Source organism: Brachyhypopomus gauderio, chromosome 10, assembly GCF_052324685.1.
Source record: "Brachyhypopomus gauderio isolate BG-103 chromosome 10, BGAUD_0.2, whole genome shotgun sequence".
NCBI lineage: Eukaryota > Metazoa > Chordata > Actinopteri > Gymnotiformes > Hypopomidae > Brachyhypopomus > Brachyhypopomus gauderio.
In genome coordinates, this window is record NC_135220.1 from 17,350,130 (window position 1) to 17,369,404 (window position 19,275).

Genomic DNA, 19,275 nt, shown 5'->3' on the forward strand with positions numbered 1-19,275 from the left:
TAAATATAATGGGACCCTTTACAAAAAAAAAAACGCTTCAGCATGTAAATATTTTCATCTGACCTGCAATGATTCTCACTGGGACTAAAAACCTCATAAATGTGATTCTGTGCTGGAACAGAGAGTTACAAACCTTGGCCACCGTGCTGTGGTGTGGGGGTGCTGTGGGAGGGACTCTTGGAGGGTGTGTCAGTAACGCATGGCTTTGCTCAGTGGGACGCCTAACCCCCTGTACCCTTACTGCTCTTCACCACAAAGCTGCCAGTGCCTGCAGGCATGTGCCTGATAGGCAGCCAAAGGGCAGGACTCCTTTGGAAAGGTGCCGCCTGCTCTGCCTGACAGGCCCCCCGCTCTGCTCCTACATGGTGGGTTAAGCAGTGGGACGTGTGCGCCATCATGTCCCCATCCAGCGAGACTCCACAGTGCTTTAGTTAATAGCCACCTCGTTCTCCACCAAGTGCAATTACCCCTTTATGGCTGGGAACATTTTTTTTTTCAATGTGAGAAAAATTAAATGCATACGTACTGTATAGAAAAAAAAAACACATAAAGTTCCAGTAAAGAAAAAAATGAGTGTTGCGAATTGCGTTCACTTGTGTTTGGGTAAGTGTAGAGGTGCAAATGCTCTGTCACCTCTAGCTGAGCAGATGGTAGAGGTGTGACTGCTCTGTTAGTGGTCCATCTCCCACTGAGCAGATGGTAGAGGTGTGACTGCTCTATAAGTTATCCAGATCCAGCTGAGCACATGGTAGAGGTGTGACTGCTCTATAAGTTATCCAGATCCAGCTGAGCAGATGGTAGAGGTGTGACTGCTCTGTTAGTGGTCCATCTCCCGCTGAGCAGATGGTAGAGGTTTGACTGCTCTGTTAGTGGTCCATCTCCCACTGAGCAGATGGTAGAGGTGTGACTGCTCTGTAAGTTATCCAGCTCAAGCTGAGCAGATGGTAGAGGTGTGACTGCTCTGTAAGTTAACCAGCTCCAGCTGAGCAGATGGTAGAGGTGTGACTGCTCTGTAAGTGATCCAGCTCCAGCTGAGCAGATGGTAGAGGTGTGACTGCTCTGTAAGTGATCCAGCTCCAGCTGAGCAGATGGTAGAGGTGTGACTGCTCTGTAAGTGATCCAGCACCAGCTGAGCTAGCTGTAATGAGCTTCAGTGCTTATCCCTCTGTATTGGGAGCAGGATGTAGCAATCACACACTGCTGTCAATCACTTGTTGCTTACAAATGCAATTTAGCAGGCTTCAACTCAGCATGCTTCAACTAAGCAGGCTTCAACTAAGCAGGCTTCAACTCGGCATGCTTCATGGCGTGTCATGAAGCCACTAGTTTCTGTACTAATTAACTCAGGTTTTTGGAAGTGGGTTTAGTAGTCAAACCCTCGTGCAGTTGTAATGCACTGTGTTTACTTGATGTGAGAAACATCATCTGCATTGTGAAACCAGAATAACTAAACCTGTTTTTGTGTACAGAATAACCATAGAAAAAATTGTCTTCATTTTTCAGATAATTGTATCACCTGGGATCACCATTCAAGCAGAGAGAGAGAAGAGAGAGATGAGAGAGAGAGAGAGAGAGAGAGAGAGAGCGAGAGACAGAGAGAGAGAGAGAGAGAGAGAGATGAGACAGAGAGAGATTTTATTTCTCTGCAAAGCGTGGAGCAGACATGTGCATGTCTGTGTATGGGGCGTGTGCACATGAGTGTGATTCTTGCCCAGTTTACTGCCACTAAACTGCTGTCATGTCCCTGCAAGCCCCCAGCTGCACAAGCTCTGATGTGGCTCACAGCAGGGTGTGTAACATACTCAACACAGACCCCCGTCAGCTCAGCTCACCTGAGACTCACAGGGTCACTTACTGCTGCCACAGCGTATCAGCAGAAACATCAGCGCGCACACGCACACAAACACACGCACACACACGCACACACACACACACACACACACACACACACACACACACACACACACACACACACACATGCACACAAACACAACTATCAATGCCAACCCTGCAGGACACACCACACACCAACAGGCTACTCACTTTGGAAAATCAGCAGTTGTTGTTGTTGTTGTTGTTATTGTGTGTGTGTGTGTTTGAGAGAGGGGGGGGAAGAAAGACAGACAGAGATATGTCAAAGGCAGGTCTGACACTTTCATTGAAATCTAGGATTGAATGAGCTGGATCTGTAAAACTTATACACAGTAGAAGCACTGTATGAGTTGTCATGGTGATATTGTTTCCTGGGTTGTTATGGTGAGACTATTGTATGGGTTGTCATAGTGATATTGTTCTCTGGGCTTCCCTAGTGGGAGTATAGTATTAGCTGTAAAGCTGAAAGTACAAAGAGAGAAGTGATTAGGATGTTATGGGCAGGAAACTGGCTCCTCAAAGCGTTATTGTTCTCTAGACTGTCACTGTGAGCCTTCTGTAGGGTCATCTTGAAGAATGGAGTGTGAATTTCAGATGATCTTCCACACCTTTTGAGCCATGTCACAGAGAGCCCCTGTCTCTCCCATCTGTGTGTGCGTGACTTAGCCAAATGAATAGCTCCTCACACCCACCCACCTACACATATGGTAAACACTCTATAGCAACGGCAACCAACTCCATGAGGCAAACAACCGCCGAGGTAAAACCAGTGAGGTAACATACGTCTTTTTTTCTAGAGAGAACCCTGGACACAGAATTGTTTTAAACCACAGGACTAGCTTCATACGAGAAGAGCCACAGAGAAGTGCACTTCATACCATTACCAATGCAGAGGCGGCTACAGAGACAAAGGCGAGAATGGGAATAGGCCAAAATGTGTGTCACTCTTTAGTGCTCGCCTCTCATTGGCTCTGAGTGAAGGGGCGGTTATCTAAAAGCTTGAACTTTTGGATTGCGGTTCCCCAAGTGTTTCCAATTCTCTAAATTTAGATTTTTCTCTGTCATCTCCCTCTGTCTCTTTTAAACACACACACACACTGATGCTGAAATGGTAGTATGCCAAGCGAGACACTGGGGGTATTCAGAGGTTCACTCCCCGAACACGATGACGGCGATATCTGTGTGGGCCACTTACAACACTGACTGCACGCACGTATTGAACCGCCTGCATCACTGCACGGTAAAAAGTAACTGACCCCCAAAGACACCAAAGGACTGAATGAAACATTAATACCAGCTCTCCCTCCTGGCACCAGGGCCGTTCAGATTCAAGACTAACGTGCAGCCCTAGACAAGGGCGAACCAGAACCTTTGGATGGACATATAAGCTGTCAATCGACCAGTTTTTATTTTTACCCCAGATTCCACTCCATACTACATACAAAAAAATCGATACTGAACTGTCGCGGAAATCGAAACGGCATCTGAGGAACAGTGAGACTAGCGAGGCGCTTTTAACACGATAGAGTGTTTAGCCATTGTTGTAAAAATATTGACGTAATGGGATGCACAAGTGCCTGTGACTTGCGCTGAGACACCAGATGTTGTAGTCCGCATCTCTGCCACACTCCGTCCATTAATAATCAGGGAACAGAGGGAGAGACGTAGAGAACGAGAGACAGGGGGATGAACGGAGCCAGTGACCACACTGAATGTGGAATCAGCTCAACTCATTTTCACTTCTATTTTTTCTCTTTTTTTTTGTTGTTCCGAGCGCTCCAGATTACGGCAAATTGATCTGGAGTTCTAAATAAAGAGGGGAAAGGAAGCCACTGTCCCGCAGAGGACGAAGTGTTTGCATCGAAACTGGCTACGCAGAAAGTGAATGCACAGGAGTGCACATCCTCAGAGCCAAAAGAACTTTTGATATCTCTAATGTACATGTAGAAAGCACACATATATGCATGATCACTCACATGCACACACTCACACACACACACGCATGCACGCACGCTCGCACGCACGCACGCACATACACACTCACACGCCGTTTTTTTCTACATTCAGTCATATTAAAGGTTTTGTAAACCAATTACAAGGGAAGAAAACATTAATGTAAATATTACTGTTTTAATCTTAGCTTAGAATATAGTTATTTTGGTGCTGCACTCATAGCCAGTAGTATGTGAGAGTAGTTTGGTGTTACGTCATTATTTTAGTCCATTACTGTAACACGTTAAGCGTTTTATAATGTCCCCCTGGTGGATAATCCTTTTACTACCTTTAAACAGTAAGCAAGAAGCAGAGTCATTGGGATGACATTGGAATGACATTGTTAGTTTTAAAAATGAAACTTTAGCTTTTGTAATAATCACTTTATTTTTACAAGATAACTCCACTGATCTTGATATTGTAAGCTGGGGTGTTGACTTCCTTTAGTTTTCAAAAACAAACAAACACACAACAAAAGCAAAAATACAACAAAAGATAAACCAACGATGCTGGTGAGACTGGATAAACGTCCCCGTAGCGTCTGACATTGGTGACGGTTTCCTGCCGTGGGCACCACCTGCTTCACATCATCCAAGAATAAATAGCAGCATCTACTTTACACTGGGCTCAGTGTAACGCAGACCAGCACTCTCACCATACTGCAGACCACCCCCACTCCACCACGCAGACCAGCACTCTCACCATACTGCAGACCACCCCCACTCCACCACGCAGACCAGCACTCTCACCATACTGCAGACCACCCCCACTCCACCACGCAGACCAGCACTCTCACCATACTGCAGACCACCCCCACTCCACCACGCAGACCAGCACTCTCACCATACTGCAGACCACCTCAACTCCACCTGCCCACCTCCACCACGCAGACCAGTGCTCTCACCATACTGCAGACCACCTCAACTCCACCTGCCCACCTCCACCACGCAGACCAGCGCTCTCACCTTACTGCAGACCACCTCAACTTCACCTGCCCACTCCACCACCCCCACTACACCACCCCCACTCCACCACCCCCACTCCACCTCCCCCACTACACCACCCCCACTCCACCTCCACCACTCCACCTCCACCACTCCACCACCCCCACTCCACCTCCCCCACTACACCTCCTCCACTACACCTCCCCCACTCCACCTCCTCCACTACACCTCCCCCACTCCACCTCCCCCACTCCACCTCCCCCACTCCACCACCCCCACTCCACCTCCCCCACTCCACCTCCACCACTCCACCACCCCCACTCCACCTCCCCCACTACACCACCCCCACTCCACCACCCCCACTCCACCACCCCCACTCCACCTCCCCCACTCCACCTCCCCCACTACACCACCCCCACTCCACCACCCCCACTCCACCACCCCCACTCCACCTCCACCACTACACCACCCCCACTCCACCTCCCCCACTCCACCTCCACCACTCCACCTCCCCCACTACACCACCCCCACTACACCTCCACCACTACACCACCCCCACTCCACCTCCCCCACTCCACCTCCACCACTCCACCTCCCCCACTACACCACCCCCACTCCACCTCCACCACTCCACCACCCCCACTCCACCTCCTCCACTACACCTCCCCCACTCCACCTCCACCACTCCACCACCCCCACTCCACCACCCCCCACTACACCACCCCCCACTCCACCACCCCCACTCCACCTCCACCACTACACCACCCCCACTCCACCTCCCCCACTCCACCTCCACCACTCCACCTCCCCCACTCCACCACCCCCACTACACCACCCCCACTCCACCACCCCCACTCCACCTCCACCACTACACCACCCCCACTCCACCTCCCCCACTCCACCTCCACCACTCCACCTCCCCCACTACACCACCCCCACTCCACCTCCACCACTCCACCACCCCCACTCCACCTCCTCCACTACACCTCCCCCACTCCACCTCCTCCACTACACCACCCCCACTACACCACCCCCACTCCACCACCCCCACTCCACCTCCACCACTACACCACCCCCACTCCACCTCCCCCACTCCACCTCCACCACTCCACCTCCCCCACTACACCACCCCCACTCCACCTCCACCACTCCACCACCCCCACTCCACCTCCCCCACTCCACCTCCCCCACTCCACCACCCCCACTACACCACCCCCACTCCACCACCCCCACTCCACCTCCCCCACTCCACCACCCCCACTACACCACCCCCACTCCACCACCCCCACTCCACCTCCCCCACTCCACCACCCCCACTACACCTCCCCCACTCCACCACCCCCACTCCACCTCCCCCACTCCACCTCCTCCACTACACCTCCCCCACTCCACCTCCCCCACTCCACCTCCCCCACTCCACCTCCCCCACTCCACCTCCTCCACTACACCTCCCCCACTCCACCACCCCCACTCCACCTCCTCCACTACACCTCCCCCACTCCACCTCCTCCACTACACCACCCCCACTCCACCTCCCCCACTACACCACCCCCACTCCACCACCCCCACTCCACCACCCCCACTACACCACCCCCACTCCACCTCCCCCACTCCACCACCCCCACTCCACCACCCCCACTCCACCTCCCCCACTACACCACCCCCACTCCACCACCCCCACTACACCACCCCCACTCCACCACCCCCACTCCACCTCCCCCACTACACCACCCCCACTCCACCTCCACCACTCCACCCCCACCACTCCACCACCCCCACTCCACCTCCCCCACTACACCTCCACCACTCCACCACCCCCACTCCACCTCCCCCACTCCACCTCCACCACTCCACCTCCACCACTCCACCACCCCCACTCCACCTCCCCCACTCCACCTCCACCACTCCACCACCCCCACTCCACCTCCCCCACTACACCACCCCCACTCCACCTCCCCCACTCCACCTCCACCACTCCACCACCCCCACTCCACCTCCCCCACTCCACCTCCACCACTCCACCTCCACCACTCCACCACCCCCACTCCACCTCCACCACTCCACCACCCCCACTCCACCTCCCCCACTACACCACCCCCACTCCACCTCCCCCACTCCACCTCCACCACTCCACCACCCCCACTCCACCACCCCCACTCCACCTCCCCCACTCCACCTCCACCACTCCACCACCCCCACTCCACCTCCACCACTACACCACCCCCACTCCACCTCCCCCACTACACCTCCACCACTCCACCACCCCCACTACACCTCCACCACTCCACCACCCCCACTCCACCTCCCCCACTCCACCTCCACCACTCCACCACCCCCCACTCCACCTCCCCCACTACACCACCCCCACTCCACCTCCCCCACTCCACCTCCACCACTCCACCACCCCCACTACACCTCCCCCACTCCACCTCCCCCACTCCACCTCCCCCACTCCACCACCCCCACTCCACCTCCACCACTACACCTCCCCCACTCCACCACCCCCACTCCACCTCCCCCACTACACCACCCCCACTCCACCACCCCCACTCCACCACCCCCACTACACCTCCACCACTACACCACCCCCACTACACCACCCCCACTACACCTCCACCACTCCACCTCCACCACTACACCACCCCCACTCCACCACCCCCACTACACCACCCCCACTCCACCTCCACCACTCCACCTCCACCACTACACCACCCCCACTACACCTCCACCACTCCACCACCCCCACTACACCACCCCCACTCCACCTCCACCACTACACCTCCACCACTACACCTCCACCACTACACCACCCCCACTCCACCTCCACCACTACACCTCCACCACTACACCACCCCCCACTACACCACCCCCACTACACCTCCACCACTCCACCACCCCCACTCCACCTCCTCCACTACACCACCCCCACTCCACCTCCCCCACTACACCACCCCCACTCCACCACCCCCACTCCACCACCCCCACTCCACCTCCCCCACTACACCACCCCCACTCCACCTCCCCCACTACACCACCCCCACTCCACCACCCCCACTCCACCACCCCCACTCCACCTCCCCCACTCCACCACCCCCACTCCACCACCCCCACTACACCACCCCCACTCCACCACCCCCACTACACCACCCCCACTCCACCACCCCCACTCCACCTCCCCCACTACACCACCCCCACTCCACCTCCACCACTCCACCCCCACCACTCCACCACCCCCACTCCACCTCCCCCACTACACCTCCACCACTCCACCACCCCCACTCCACCTCCCCCACTCCACCTCCACCACTCCACCTCCACCACTCCACCACCCCCACTCCACCTCCCCCACTCCACCTCCACCACTCCACCACCCCCACTCCACCTCCCCCACTACACCACCCCCACTCCACCTCCCCCACTCCACCTCCACCACTCCACCACCCCCACTCCACCTCCCCCACTCCACCTCCACCACTCCACCTCCACCACTCCACCACCCCCACTCCACCTCCCCCACTCCACCTCCACCACTCCACCACCCCCACTCCACCTCCCCCACTACACCACCCCCACTCCACCTCCCCCACTCCACCTCCACCACTCCACCACCCCCACTCCACCACCCCCACTCCACCTCCCCCACTCCACCTCCACCACTCCACCACCCCCACTCCACCTCCACCACTACACCACCCCCACTCCACCTCCCCCACTCCACCTCCACCACTCCACCACCCCCACTACACCTCCACCACTCCACCACCCCCACTCCACCTCCCCCACTCCACCTCCACCACTCCACCACCCCCACTCCACCTCCCCCACTACACCACCCCCACTCCACCTCCCCCACTCCACCTCCACCACTCCACCACCCCCACTACACCTCCCCCACTCCACCTCCCCCACTCCACCTCCCCCACTCCACCACCCCCACTCCACCTCCACCACTACACCTCCCCCACTCCACCACCCCCACTCCACCTCCCCCACTACACCACCCCCACTCCACCACCCCCACTCCACCACCCCCACTACACCTCCACCACTACACCACCCCCACTACACCACCCCCACTACACCTCCACCACTCCACCTCCACCACTACACCACCCCCACTCCACCACCCCCACTACACCACCCCCACTCCACCTCCACCACTCCACCTCCACCACTACACCACCCCCACTACACCTCCACCACTCCACCACCCCCACTACACCACCCCCACTACACCTCCACCACTACACCTCCACCACTACACCACCCCCACTCCACCTCCACCACTACACCTCCACCACTACACCACCCCCACTACACCACCCCCACTACACCTCCACCACTCCACCACCCCCACTCCACCTCCCCCACTCCACCACCCCCACTCCACCTCCACCACTACACCTCCCCCACTACACCTCCACCACTACACCTCCACCACCCCCACTACACCACCCCCACTCCACCTCCCCCACTCCACCACCCCCACTCCACCTCCACCACTACACCTCCCCCACTACACCTCCACCACTACACCTCCACCACCCCCACTACACCACCCCCACTACACCACCCCCACTCCACCACCCCCACTACACCTCCCCCACTCCACCTCCCCCACTCCACCACCCCCACTCCACCTCCACCACTCCACCTCCACCACTCCACCTCCCCCACTCCACCTCCCCCACTACACCACCCCCACTCCACCTCCACCACTCCACCTCCACCACTCCACCTCCCCCACTACACCACCCCCACTCCACCTCCCCCACTACACCACCACCACTCCACCTCCACCACTCCACCTCCACCACTCCACCTCCCCCACTCCACCTCCCCCACTACACCACCCCCACTCCACCTCCACCACTCCACCTCCACCACTCCACCTCCCCCACTACACCACCCCCACTCCACCTCCACCACTCCACCTCCCCCACTACACCTCCACCACTCCACCACCCCCACTACACCTCCCCCACTACACCACCCCCACTCCACCTCCACCACTCCACCACCCCCACTCCACCTCCACCACTCCACCTCCCCCACTCCACCTCCCCCACTACACCACCCCCCACTCCACCTCCACCACTCCACCTCCACCACTCCACCTCCCCACTACACCTCCCCCACTCCACCACCCCCACTACACCACCCCCACTCCACCTCCCCCACTACACCTCCCCCACTCCACCTCCCCCACTACACCACCCCCACTACACCTCCACCACTCCACCTCCACCACTACACCTCCCCCACTCCACCTCCACCACTCCACCTCCACCACTACACCACCCCCACTACACCACCCCCACTACACCTCCCCCACTCCACCTCCACCACTCCACCTCCCCCACTACACCACCCCCACTCCACCTCCCCCACTCCACCTCCACCACTCCACCACCCCCACTACACCTCCCCCACTACACCTCCCCCACTCCACCTCCACCACTCCACCTCCACCACTACACCACCCCCACTACACCACCCCCACTACACCACCCCCACTACACCTCCACCACTACACCACCCCCACTCCACCTCCCCCACTCCACCTCCACCACTCCACCTCCCCCACTCCACCTCCACCACTCCACCTCCCCCACTACACCACCCCCACTACACCACCCCCACTCCACCACCCCCACTACACCACCCCCACTCCACCTCCCCCACTCCACCTTTTCTTCATAATAGAAGGATAAAGAAAGAAAGAGTGGAAAGACAGAGAGAAAGAGAGAGGGAGAGAGAGGCACAGAGAGAGAGAACTACAGCGCATTTCCAGACACCATACAATTCAAACACAACCTACTAGCAATGGCTCTTCCTTAGAGATGCACACTCATTCTCACATCCGTGTCCACACACGCACACCGCACTCACACACATACACACACACATACACACACACTCACACACCACACACACACACTGCACACACCCCTCATGTCTGCACATGGTGGAGCAGCAGGAGTAGATGTGGGGTGTAATGGAAAAATGTCACTGAGGAGAAGCGCTCAGGAGAGGCACTGTTCAGAAACCAGCAACAACTAATCCCCACCATCCACCATCTGCCAATCAAACACACACACACACACACACACACACACACACACACACACACACACACACACACACACACACACACACGAGTCACACATTCCCCTCTCAGGCATCATACACACCTGTGAACAGAACACACATCTCACACATACGTTCTTACATAAAGTCCAGTACCACAGAGTTCTGGCATAGTCCCTGTACACACTCCCTGTTCACTCACAGCTATTGTCACACACTCGCATACATTAGGGATGTGTTGAGGATCTGGCGCCCTCTGCTGGATCATCACACCAACTTTCTTGTGCTCTCATCTCTCTCTCTATGTATATATATATATATATATATATATATATATATATATATATATATATATATATATATACATAGAGAGAGAGAGAGAGAGAGAGAGAGAGAGAGAGAGATGAGAGGTTAATACATTTGCTGTATTAATTTGCAATGTTCAGAGAAACTATTGATTTTAAGATCAGTGCTGCTCATGTCTACCATGGTTCCCTGCATGGCTGTGAATAAATGGAGCAGGTGGAGCAGGTGGAGCTGCTGGTGTATAGTAAGACTTCTTTAAAGGCTCTGCAACATGTCTGCAGATCCCTTAACCTCGTCCGCTGAGCCCGACGTGCTTTTATCGGATCAGCACGGCCTCCTCCAGCTGTGGACCTCAAGGCACGATCTGCTGTCATAAGTGTGCACGCACACACACACACACACACACACGTGCGCACACACACACACACACACACACACACACACACACACACACATGGATTGACATGACTGCATTATCTCCTCCGCTGTGAGATCAGGGTTGAGTGAGCGTTTGTCAAACGGAGACACGGTGGAAGAGTGTTTAATACAGTACACAATGCTGATTCATTCGTGAAATTGGGCTACACATTTACACGCAGAGTCCAGTTCTGTTCTGTGCTGGAGAATCGCAGGGCAGACACAGACTGATGGGGCAACTGATTATCAACAAACTAATAACCGGCCCTGCTTCCCTTTCATAAATCTGACAGGCCTCTGGGCTTTACTGCTGCACAAAGCTTGTCACATAGCCAGATGGGTTTATCACTGTGGGCCTGGTTGCCTTCGCTGTGATTTAATTAACACACTCACTCACAGCTTAAGGTTTTTTTATCACCACAAAACCCTTTGAACTGCTAACACTCAGCCTGACACGCCCCTTTACATTAAAGCCATTCAGTGTCACCAGGTGCACGAAAATCTTTTGTCTTTTGTCCTTTGCCTCTTTAAAGTATTGCACAGAAAAGGCTGTAATTTTTTTGTTCTACAGCAGAAATTATGGAATCAAAAAAATTGAAATTGTGTGCATTGACTTTTGGTCTGTACTTTTTAAAATATATCTTTTTAGGAGGCACTCTGGGAACCTTAAACTCCGCTTTTTTTGACTTTTTGGACTTAAACCCTGCTTCTGGTAGACTACCAGAGTTCACTGGGAATAGTTTTGGTTAAAATGTGCAAATTCATGTCTGCAAAGTTCAGTCTTAGAGTAGCTCTATGCATCATTATCCTTATTCTGCTCTGACACACCCGCTTTGGAGGGGTTGTTAATTACACTGGAGTTGGAAACAGCAAACACACTTCTGCTATGTAAGTGCATTTCAAAACCAGGAAACCTGTTGTAAATGAGAGATGATTCTGATCAGATGAGATGGGAGATGATTCTGATTTAAAAACACTTTCTTATTTTTGTCTGTTAATTTATATGCATGTGTGTATGTGATATGTGTGTGTGTGTGTGTGTGTATATATGTACATGTGATATGTGTGTGTATATGTACATCTAATTTGGACATCACTACCTTTGTTCTTAGTAAAACCAACTCTATCAGTTTTTTTGGTGTTTGGGCTATGGGTCCCGTTATGCCTAACACTCTGTCAGAGGCCTGGTGTTGGTTCAGAGTGTGTGTGAATGAGGATGCAGTCTTGAGTGGTGCTTTATGTGTGGAGTTTCCCGTCTAACGCAGACAGGACACTTGTCTGCTTACGTCCCCACGCCTTTGTGAGTTTGTGAATTTCATATGTATTAGTGATTGAGTGTGTGCGTGTGTATGTGTGTGTGCGTGTGTATGTGTGCATGTGTGTGTGGCTAGGTGTGTGGGTGGGTGGAGAACAATTCATTAACTCCAGTTACAAATTTGTAACTTTTCTGACTCAGCATCAGTTTGTCAGATGACCGTCTTATGTCACTGGATCTGAGCTCCTGGTTTTAAACAAGTCAAGAAATCACAACGGCACTGACATGAATGCGAGTAGCGGAGGAGCAAAGGGAGTATCCTAAACGAGCGTGAGGAAGCGTGAGGAGACAGCATGCCTGCAGACCACACGCTGCAGCTTGTCACATTACTTCCAGTACAGCCACAGGTCTTAATAACAAACTAGCCTGGTCCACAACAGGGCACGGCAGCGTGAGTCTAATAACTGAGTCTAATCATCATCTGACCTCCTTCCTCAGCAGAAGGTCACAGTTCCCTTCAGCTTCCTGGAGACTTGTGGATCTACACATTTCCCCGTAAGGACTTTTGACCAAGGTCACGACGGGCTCTCTTGAAAACATTCTGAACAAAACTCTAGATTTTACTCACATCCTGCTACTTCAAACAGTGGTCATCCATAGCTTGGCATTTTCTTACATTACTTGTGTAAAATAATATAACATAATTGTAATAGATTAATTGTTGTTTCCCAGCAGGAATGACCAGTGTTCTCCTGCTGTGATGTCTGGAGTGGCTTCCAAGGCATTGTTAGCATTGTCAGTTGTTTTGACCTTAGCTCAGTTTGTGATGGGCTTCTGGTTTATGGTTGGATTGGTTTCACAGGAACTATATGACTGTTTATGTAGTTTCTGCAGCGATGGCAGCTGAGAACCCAGACGCGGTGTGATGTCTGATAGAGCAGTTTAATTAGATACAGCTCCAGGGAGCTGGACACAGACTGCGTCTGATTAAAGGCGCCAAATTCATCCCACTTTCCTCTTTAACCTTCACGCTTTGCCTGATGGCTCATAAACATCAGCTGGGATCTCTTGTCTGTATCCTGGAGAAACCTCACGGCCCCTTGATTCAGGGAGAGAGCGCCACAGCAGTTATTTTAAATGCCAAAGATGACAGTGTCTTCATCTGCTCCTGCTAGCCTGCATGGCACATCAATGCGTTTGGCTTGAAAACACTGAAATGAGCCGACACAAGGCGGGAAAAGTGAAAAACTCTTTTTACAGTCGCCTCACATGCCAGTGCGGAGAGAATGGGCGAGGGCGGAGTGGTGGGGGGGGGAGCTGCCTGACAGGCTGTCTGACTGGAGCCTGATCGCCTTTCTAACCACCACCCCCAACTGTTTTTCAAGGAACAATTCACATTATCAATTGTGCTTGAGTTCAGTGCACATAAGCAAGTGCAAGAGACAGAGCCAAGAACATTGTGAAATACATCTAGGCAGGTGAACGCCTGCTTGTCTCGGGTTACAATAAACTGGAGCTGCAGTCCCGACCAGAGCCACACCTGAGACAGAACACACAGATCTGGAGCAGGTATGAACATACTCTCATTATGACCGATTCCTGTCGCTACAGTTAGATTCCTCTTAACTAAGAATATGGAGGAATTTTTTTTTCCAGACGATTTCATTCTGAGTCACAGGCTTGTTAATTAACAACTTTGCATAACTGTTGATTAACAGCAAAAATATAGCAAAAAAAGATGTGTGCTTTCAGCTTGAAGATTTCTCCAGCCCTTAATGATAGTGCTGTAATTACTCATAGTGAGCTGTGTAGCACATTTTAGATGAAATTATAGTGAAGGATATAAATACAGGATGCAGTGTAACTCTTTTATCTGTTTCTAAATTGACATTCATACGCTGTAGGAAATAGTGGTTTAAGTACTGAGTGTCTGCTGTCTGTGTTTCTGCTTCTGCAGGTCACACTCACTGCTGATTCAAACGATCATCTAAATTCTAATCAGGTTTAAAGGAAAAACAAAGACAAATGTAAAACCGATTTAACGTTGTCAAAGTGATATTGCTATTTGTTTTTATCACAGATTACAGTTAAGTGTGCTTAATCTCTGGGAGAAGCAGGACGTGAGAACCTTAGCTAAACTCCACCCGAGTGTCCCGTACATCCCAGGCACACAGGATGAGTGTATCGACCCAGCGGCGAGTTGTGTCCAAAGAGGGCCACAACAATGTTCACATCGATAATGTAGAGGGTATGGTGCAGATCTACCTGCACGACATCTGGACCACCGTGCTCGATATGAAATGGCGCTACAAACTCACCCTCTTCGTCTCCACCTTCTTCACCACTTGGTTCATCTTTGGTGTCGTCTTCTATCTCATTGGCATGAAGAATGGCGACATCGACATCGTGCATTCATCAAACCACACGCCATGTGTGACCAACGTTGCCTCGCTAATGGGGGCGTACCTCTTCTCTCTGGAGTCGCAGGCCACCATTGGCTATGGCTTCCGTCACATCTCCGAAGAGTGCCCATTGGCCATCCTGGCCCTGGTGGCGCAGGTGGTGTTCACAAGCCTGGCGGAGATCTTCGTCACGGGCGCCTTCCTGGCCAAGCTGGCCAGGTCCAAGAAGAGAGCGGAGAGCGTCCGGTTCAGCCGCTACGCGGTGGTGTGCGTGCGGCAGGGCAAGGCGTGCGTGATGGTGCGCGTGGCCAACATGAGGCAGAGCCTGCTGGTACAGTGCCAGCTTATCGGGAAACTTTTCTCCCCCTACATCACAGAGGAGGGGGAGAAAACTCTGCTCCACCAGGCTGCCGTGAGCTTCCAGCTCGATTGCGGTGACGAGTTTCCGTTCCTCGGCATGCCGCTCACGTTCTACCACGAGCTGGACGAGAGCAGCCCGCTGGCCGGCCTCACCGCGGAGAGCCTGAAGACCAGGGACTTTGAGCTGGTTCTCTCCCTCAGTGCCACCACTGAGTCTACGGCCAGCTTTTGCCAATGCCGCACATCCTACACCCCCCAGGAGTTCCTGTGGGATTGTGAGTTTGAACCTCTGCTCTATATTGCACCTAGGGGCAGACATATCATAGACTTCGGCTTTTTTGACAAGGTCCAGGCAAGCATGGAGCCCTCTCTGCTTCAGAACCCCCAGACTGAGAAGCTCCGACTGGAGGATGAATACAGGAGAGAGTGAAGGCTCTACTGGAGCATCCATGCACCGTAGGAAACAACGCACAGAACTAGAACACCTGCACAGGTTATGTCCTACACGCCAAAGAATGACCACTAATTCAAGTAGAGCATTTTAGATGATACCAAATCGAGACCAAGACCTTGATCAATGGAGTTAGGATCAATACAGAGACCAAGATCAGTCAGGGTTAGGTGGCCAAGACTGGGTCAAACTTGAGACCACAAAAGGCAAGTTAAATTCAAGACCATAAATCTTAATAATTTAAATATTCTTTTTTCCAGGGATGGGAGATGGTTAAGATGGTTAAGAATCCGACAGGAAACTGGATATTTCAACTCAGGAGAGTGTATGACGTTCAGATGCCTGATAGATAATAAAAGACTGGTCATATGAGATGGTTAAAGTATGGCTTCCTGTTTGTGGTGAAAATTGATTGTGCAACTAATATGCCAACTATTTACTTGGATAAAATGTAGTCTTAATTAGGTCATGTCCTAAGGGTTCTAAACAGTAGTCACGGTCATGATCACAACATGTTTTCCAACTCCTGCGGGTTTGTGTCCACGTATCAGATGTCATTTTCAATCAGGCCTGTGTAGTGGTTATTTCTCTATGTAGTTATAGTATTAATGATAGATTTGACAAAGAGGAAATGTATGTATTACTAAACTAGGGCAAAATGTTTTTAATATACCAAACAAATATTTCAGACCATAGTACATGTTTGAAAGTTTCAATTATTGAATAAAAAACTCAAATGTTAACATTTATGGACTGTTTGGGATATGTATCCGTTCTCTTGCTACATACATGTCCCCTGCTTGGTTTTCTGAGGATCATATGTTTCTGCATTTGTTGTGGCAACATACGTTCAGTCCGTCTGTCTGTCCGTGTGCTATGACACTCAGAAAAAGAGGACAGTGGCAACAGAGAATATAATGGCTTCTGTTTGGGAACAGAACACAGGACGACAACACTGCACCATTACACGCAGACAGTAGAACAGTTTGGTTTGAAAATAGTTTATTAAATTGACTCAGTAGAAAATCATATAATTTATGGACGTTCCTGCTTTTGTCAGCAATCTCAGAGTATTCTGTCCCGTGCACCGTTGAGAGGGATTCACATAGTTACGCGTTTCCTCCTGTGAAGCCTACCAACACTGAGAGAGGTCCAAACACCACACCAGACCAGCTTCCACACAAACAACACATCTTATATTATCACATATAGCTTGCGTTTGTAAACAATTGTATATAGAGCTTAAAGTTCAAAGGCCACAATTGTTTTCAGCAACTTTGGTCCACATATTTTTTTTTCTCTAAGTATGTATAAAAATGTCTGTCTTTGGCTGGCTGAGATCAACTCGTAGTGTTTAAATGCATAAGTTATCTGTCATATCTATCATATAAAAAGAAATAGAACACTGAATTGTATACTTCAATCTGACAAACGCACAGCGTTCGCGACTCAGAAAAAAACAATAACAAAAAACTGGTTCTTTGGAAAATCTCCACCATTGTGTGAGGAACTTCATCCCTAAGGCACTGATTTGAAAAAAAAATCCACCTCTGTCCAAAGAAAGGTTTGAGGTCATTTAAAACACTTAAAGAATCCTTCAATTTCCAGTTTTCTGCAAAGATGCATAATTTGAAGCTCCTCCCCATTTTGAGATTAACAATCCAGTAAATAGCCCTTCTTTGCTCTTTATAATGCCATATATGCCATCTATGTAGTATAATACTGATAAATATGGCAATTTATATCGAAAGCAGTAATACTTAATGGTCACACATTTTACATTTATAACCCCTCCTGACTACTACTCCATCAGCGCTGTCCCTCTGTGAGAATGTCATGTGACTCCGCCCACTATTTTGACCCCACCTACAATATGAACTCCACCTACTCTTTTGACTCCACCCACTCTTTTCTTCTGCAACTTAGAACTCCTCCCCCTGCCCTTCCTTCTACTTCTCATATACTTTCCAGCTTTTCTCCCGTCTGTCCTGCTCTCTCTTTCTGATAAGTCCCTTTTAAAAATAAGATAGTTTGATACTTAAAACATATTATATAACAATACATAACTTTTCATGCAGCTGTTTTTTGTGTGTATATATATATATATATATATATATATATATATATATATATATATATATATATATATATATATATATATTGAATAGCCCTTTTTACATGTATATAACGTTTTGGTCTTCATCACATTCTTTGACCTGCGACTTGTGTCAATCTTGAGGACACGTACACAGAGCAGTTCCAGCGCTGTGGCCAGAAGCCACAAATTAGGCCACAGCTGCTTCACAATGACGTGTGCACTGTGGTCAAATTTCACACGATTATTATTTTGCATTCCTTGGATCTCATTTGATCCCCAAACTATTTGTGCCCCGTTCGTGTGTCCTGCTATAACATCCTAAACTCCTGCCCTGTCCTACCTCCCCTGCCCAGTAGGGGTCCTCATTTCCCTTGTGTCTCATGTTTAAATTGTGCCCTGGATGGTTGGTAGCAGTGCTGGCTCTGCAGGAGAGGCTGGTTTCCATGTATGTCTTTTTCAGCATTCTGGGGGGGGACTCCGCTGAGATGTTTCCCCTTAAACCCCTCGGAGATGTCTAGTAATAGGTGCCCAGGTGGGAGGGCATGTGGGAGGCAGGGTGACGCGGGCTGGGGTAGATGCCCGCCCCTGGAGAGTTCCAGTAGGGGTTTGGCGTGGCGAAGAAACTGGACGAAGTGACAGGCAACCCCTGTGGGTGCGGCGACACAAAGTTCATCTTCTGTGGGTGGGCGTGGTAGGAGCTGACGTAGGGCAGCTCGGCGGGGTACTTGTAGACGGAGGCCTCCGGCGGGTGCGGCTGCAGGGCCTGGGCGATGCCGTGGAAGTCGAACTTGTAGGCGTAGCGCTTGCCGTGCACCTTGGTCATGATGTTCTTGTCGTAGTAGTAGCGCAGCGCGCGGCTCAGCTTGTCGTAGTTCATGTTGGGTTTGCTTTTGCGTTCGCCCCAGCGCCGCGCCACCTCGTCCGGGTCCGTCATCTTGAACTCGCCGTTGGTGCCTTCCCACGTGATGCAGTTCGAGTTGGAGCTGTCTGAGAGGAGCTCCAGCAAGAACTGCCACAGCTGGATCTGACCAGAACCTGCGGACACACAGCGTCACTGCACCGTGCTGTAAACACACTTGGGCTCCGCA

The 19,275-nt window shown here is 51.8% G+C and overlaps 2 protein-coding genes across 9 annotated transcripts in view; one reads left to right on the top strand and one right to left on the bottom strand.

Annotated features, from left to right (window-relative positions):
* Nucleotides 1-14,317: 14,317 nt before the first annotated feature.
* Nucleotides 14,318-16,838, top strand: kcnj15 (potassium inwardly rectifying channel subfamily J member 15). 3 transcript variants are annotated; one of them, XR_013133731.1, is made up of 3 exons: nt 14,318-14,445; nt 14,834-16,131; nt 16,350-16,838. XR_013133731.1 is itself a non-coding variant. In XM_077020072.1 (2 exons), exon 2 carries the CDS (start codon nt 15,052-15,054, stop codon nt 16,066-16,068), a length of 1,017 nt encoding a protein of 338 aa, XP_076876187.1. In that variant the 5' UTR covers nt 14,318-14,445; nt 14,834-15,051; the 3' UTR covers nt 16,069-16,838. The 3 variants fall into 3 exon arrangements, 2 of the variants coding, with proteins under 2 accessions (XP_076876187.1, XP_076876188.1); XM_077020072.1 differs by having other exon boundaries at nt 14,834-16,838; XM_077020073.1 differs by having other exon boundaries at nt 14,326-14,445; nt 14,957-16,838.
* A 233-nt stretch (nt 16,839-17,071) lies between these two features.
* Nucleotides 17,072-19,275, bottom strand: part of erg (ETS transcription factor ERG) — a 35,192-nt gene continuing 32,988 nt past the window's right edge. For all 6 annotated transcript variants that reach the window (XM_077020070.1, XM_077020067.1, XM_077020064.1 and 3 more), the window contains one exon: nt 17,072-19,222. In XM_077020070.1, coding sequence (XP_076876185.1) covers nt 18,702-19,222 — 521 coding nt within the window. In that variant the 3' untranslated portion in view covers nt 17,072-18,701. The remainder of the gene's footprint in view (nt 19,223-19,275) is intronic.

Coding starts and splice junctions, on each gene's coding strand:
- kcnj15 (XM_077020072.1), top strand. CDS start 15,052: ATGAGTGTATCGACCCAGCGGCGAGTTGTGTCCAAAGAGGGCCACAAC.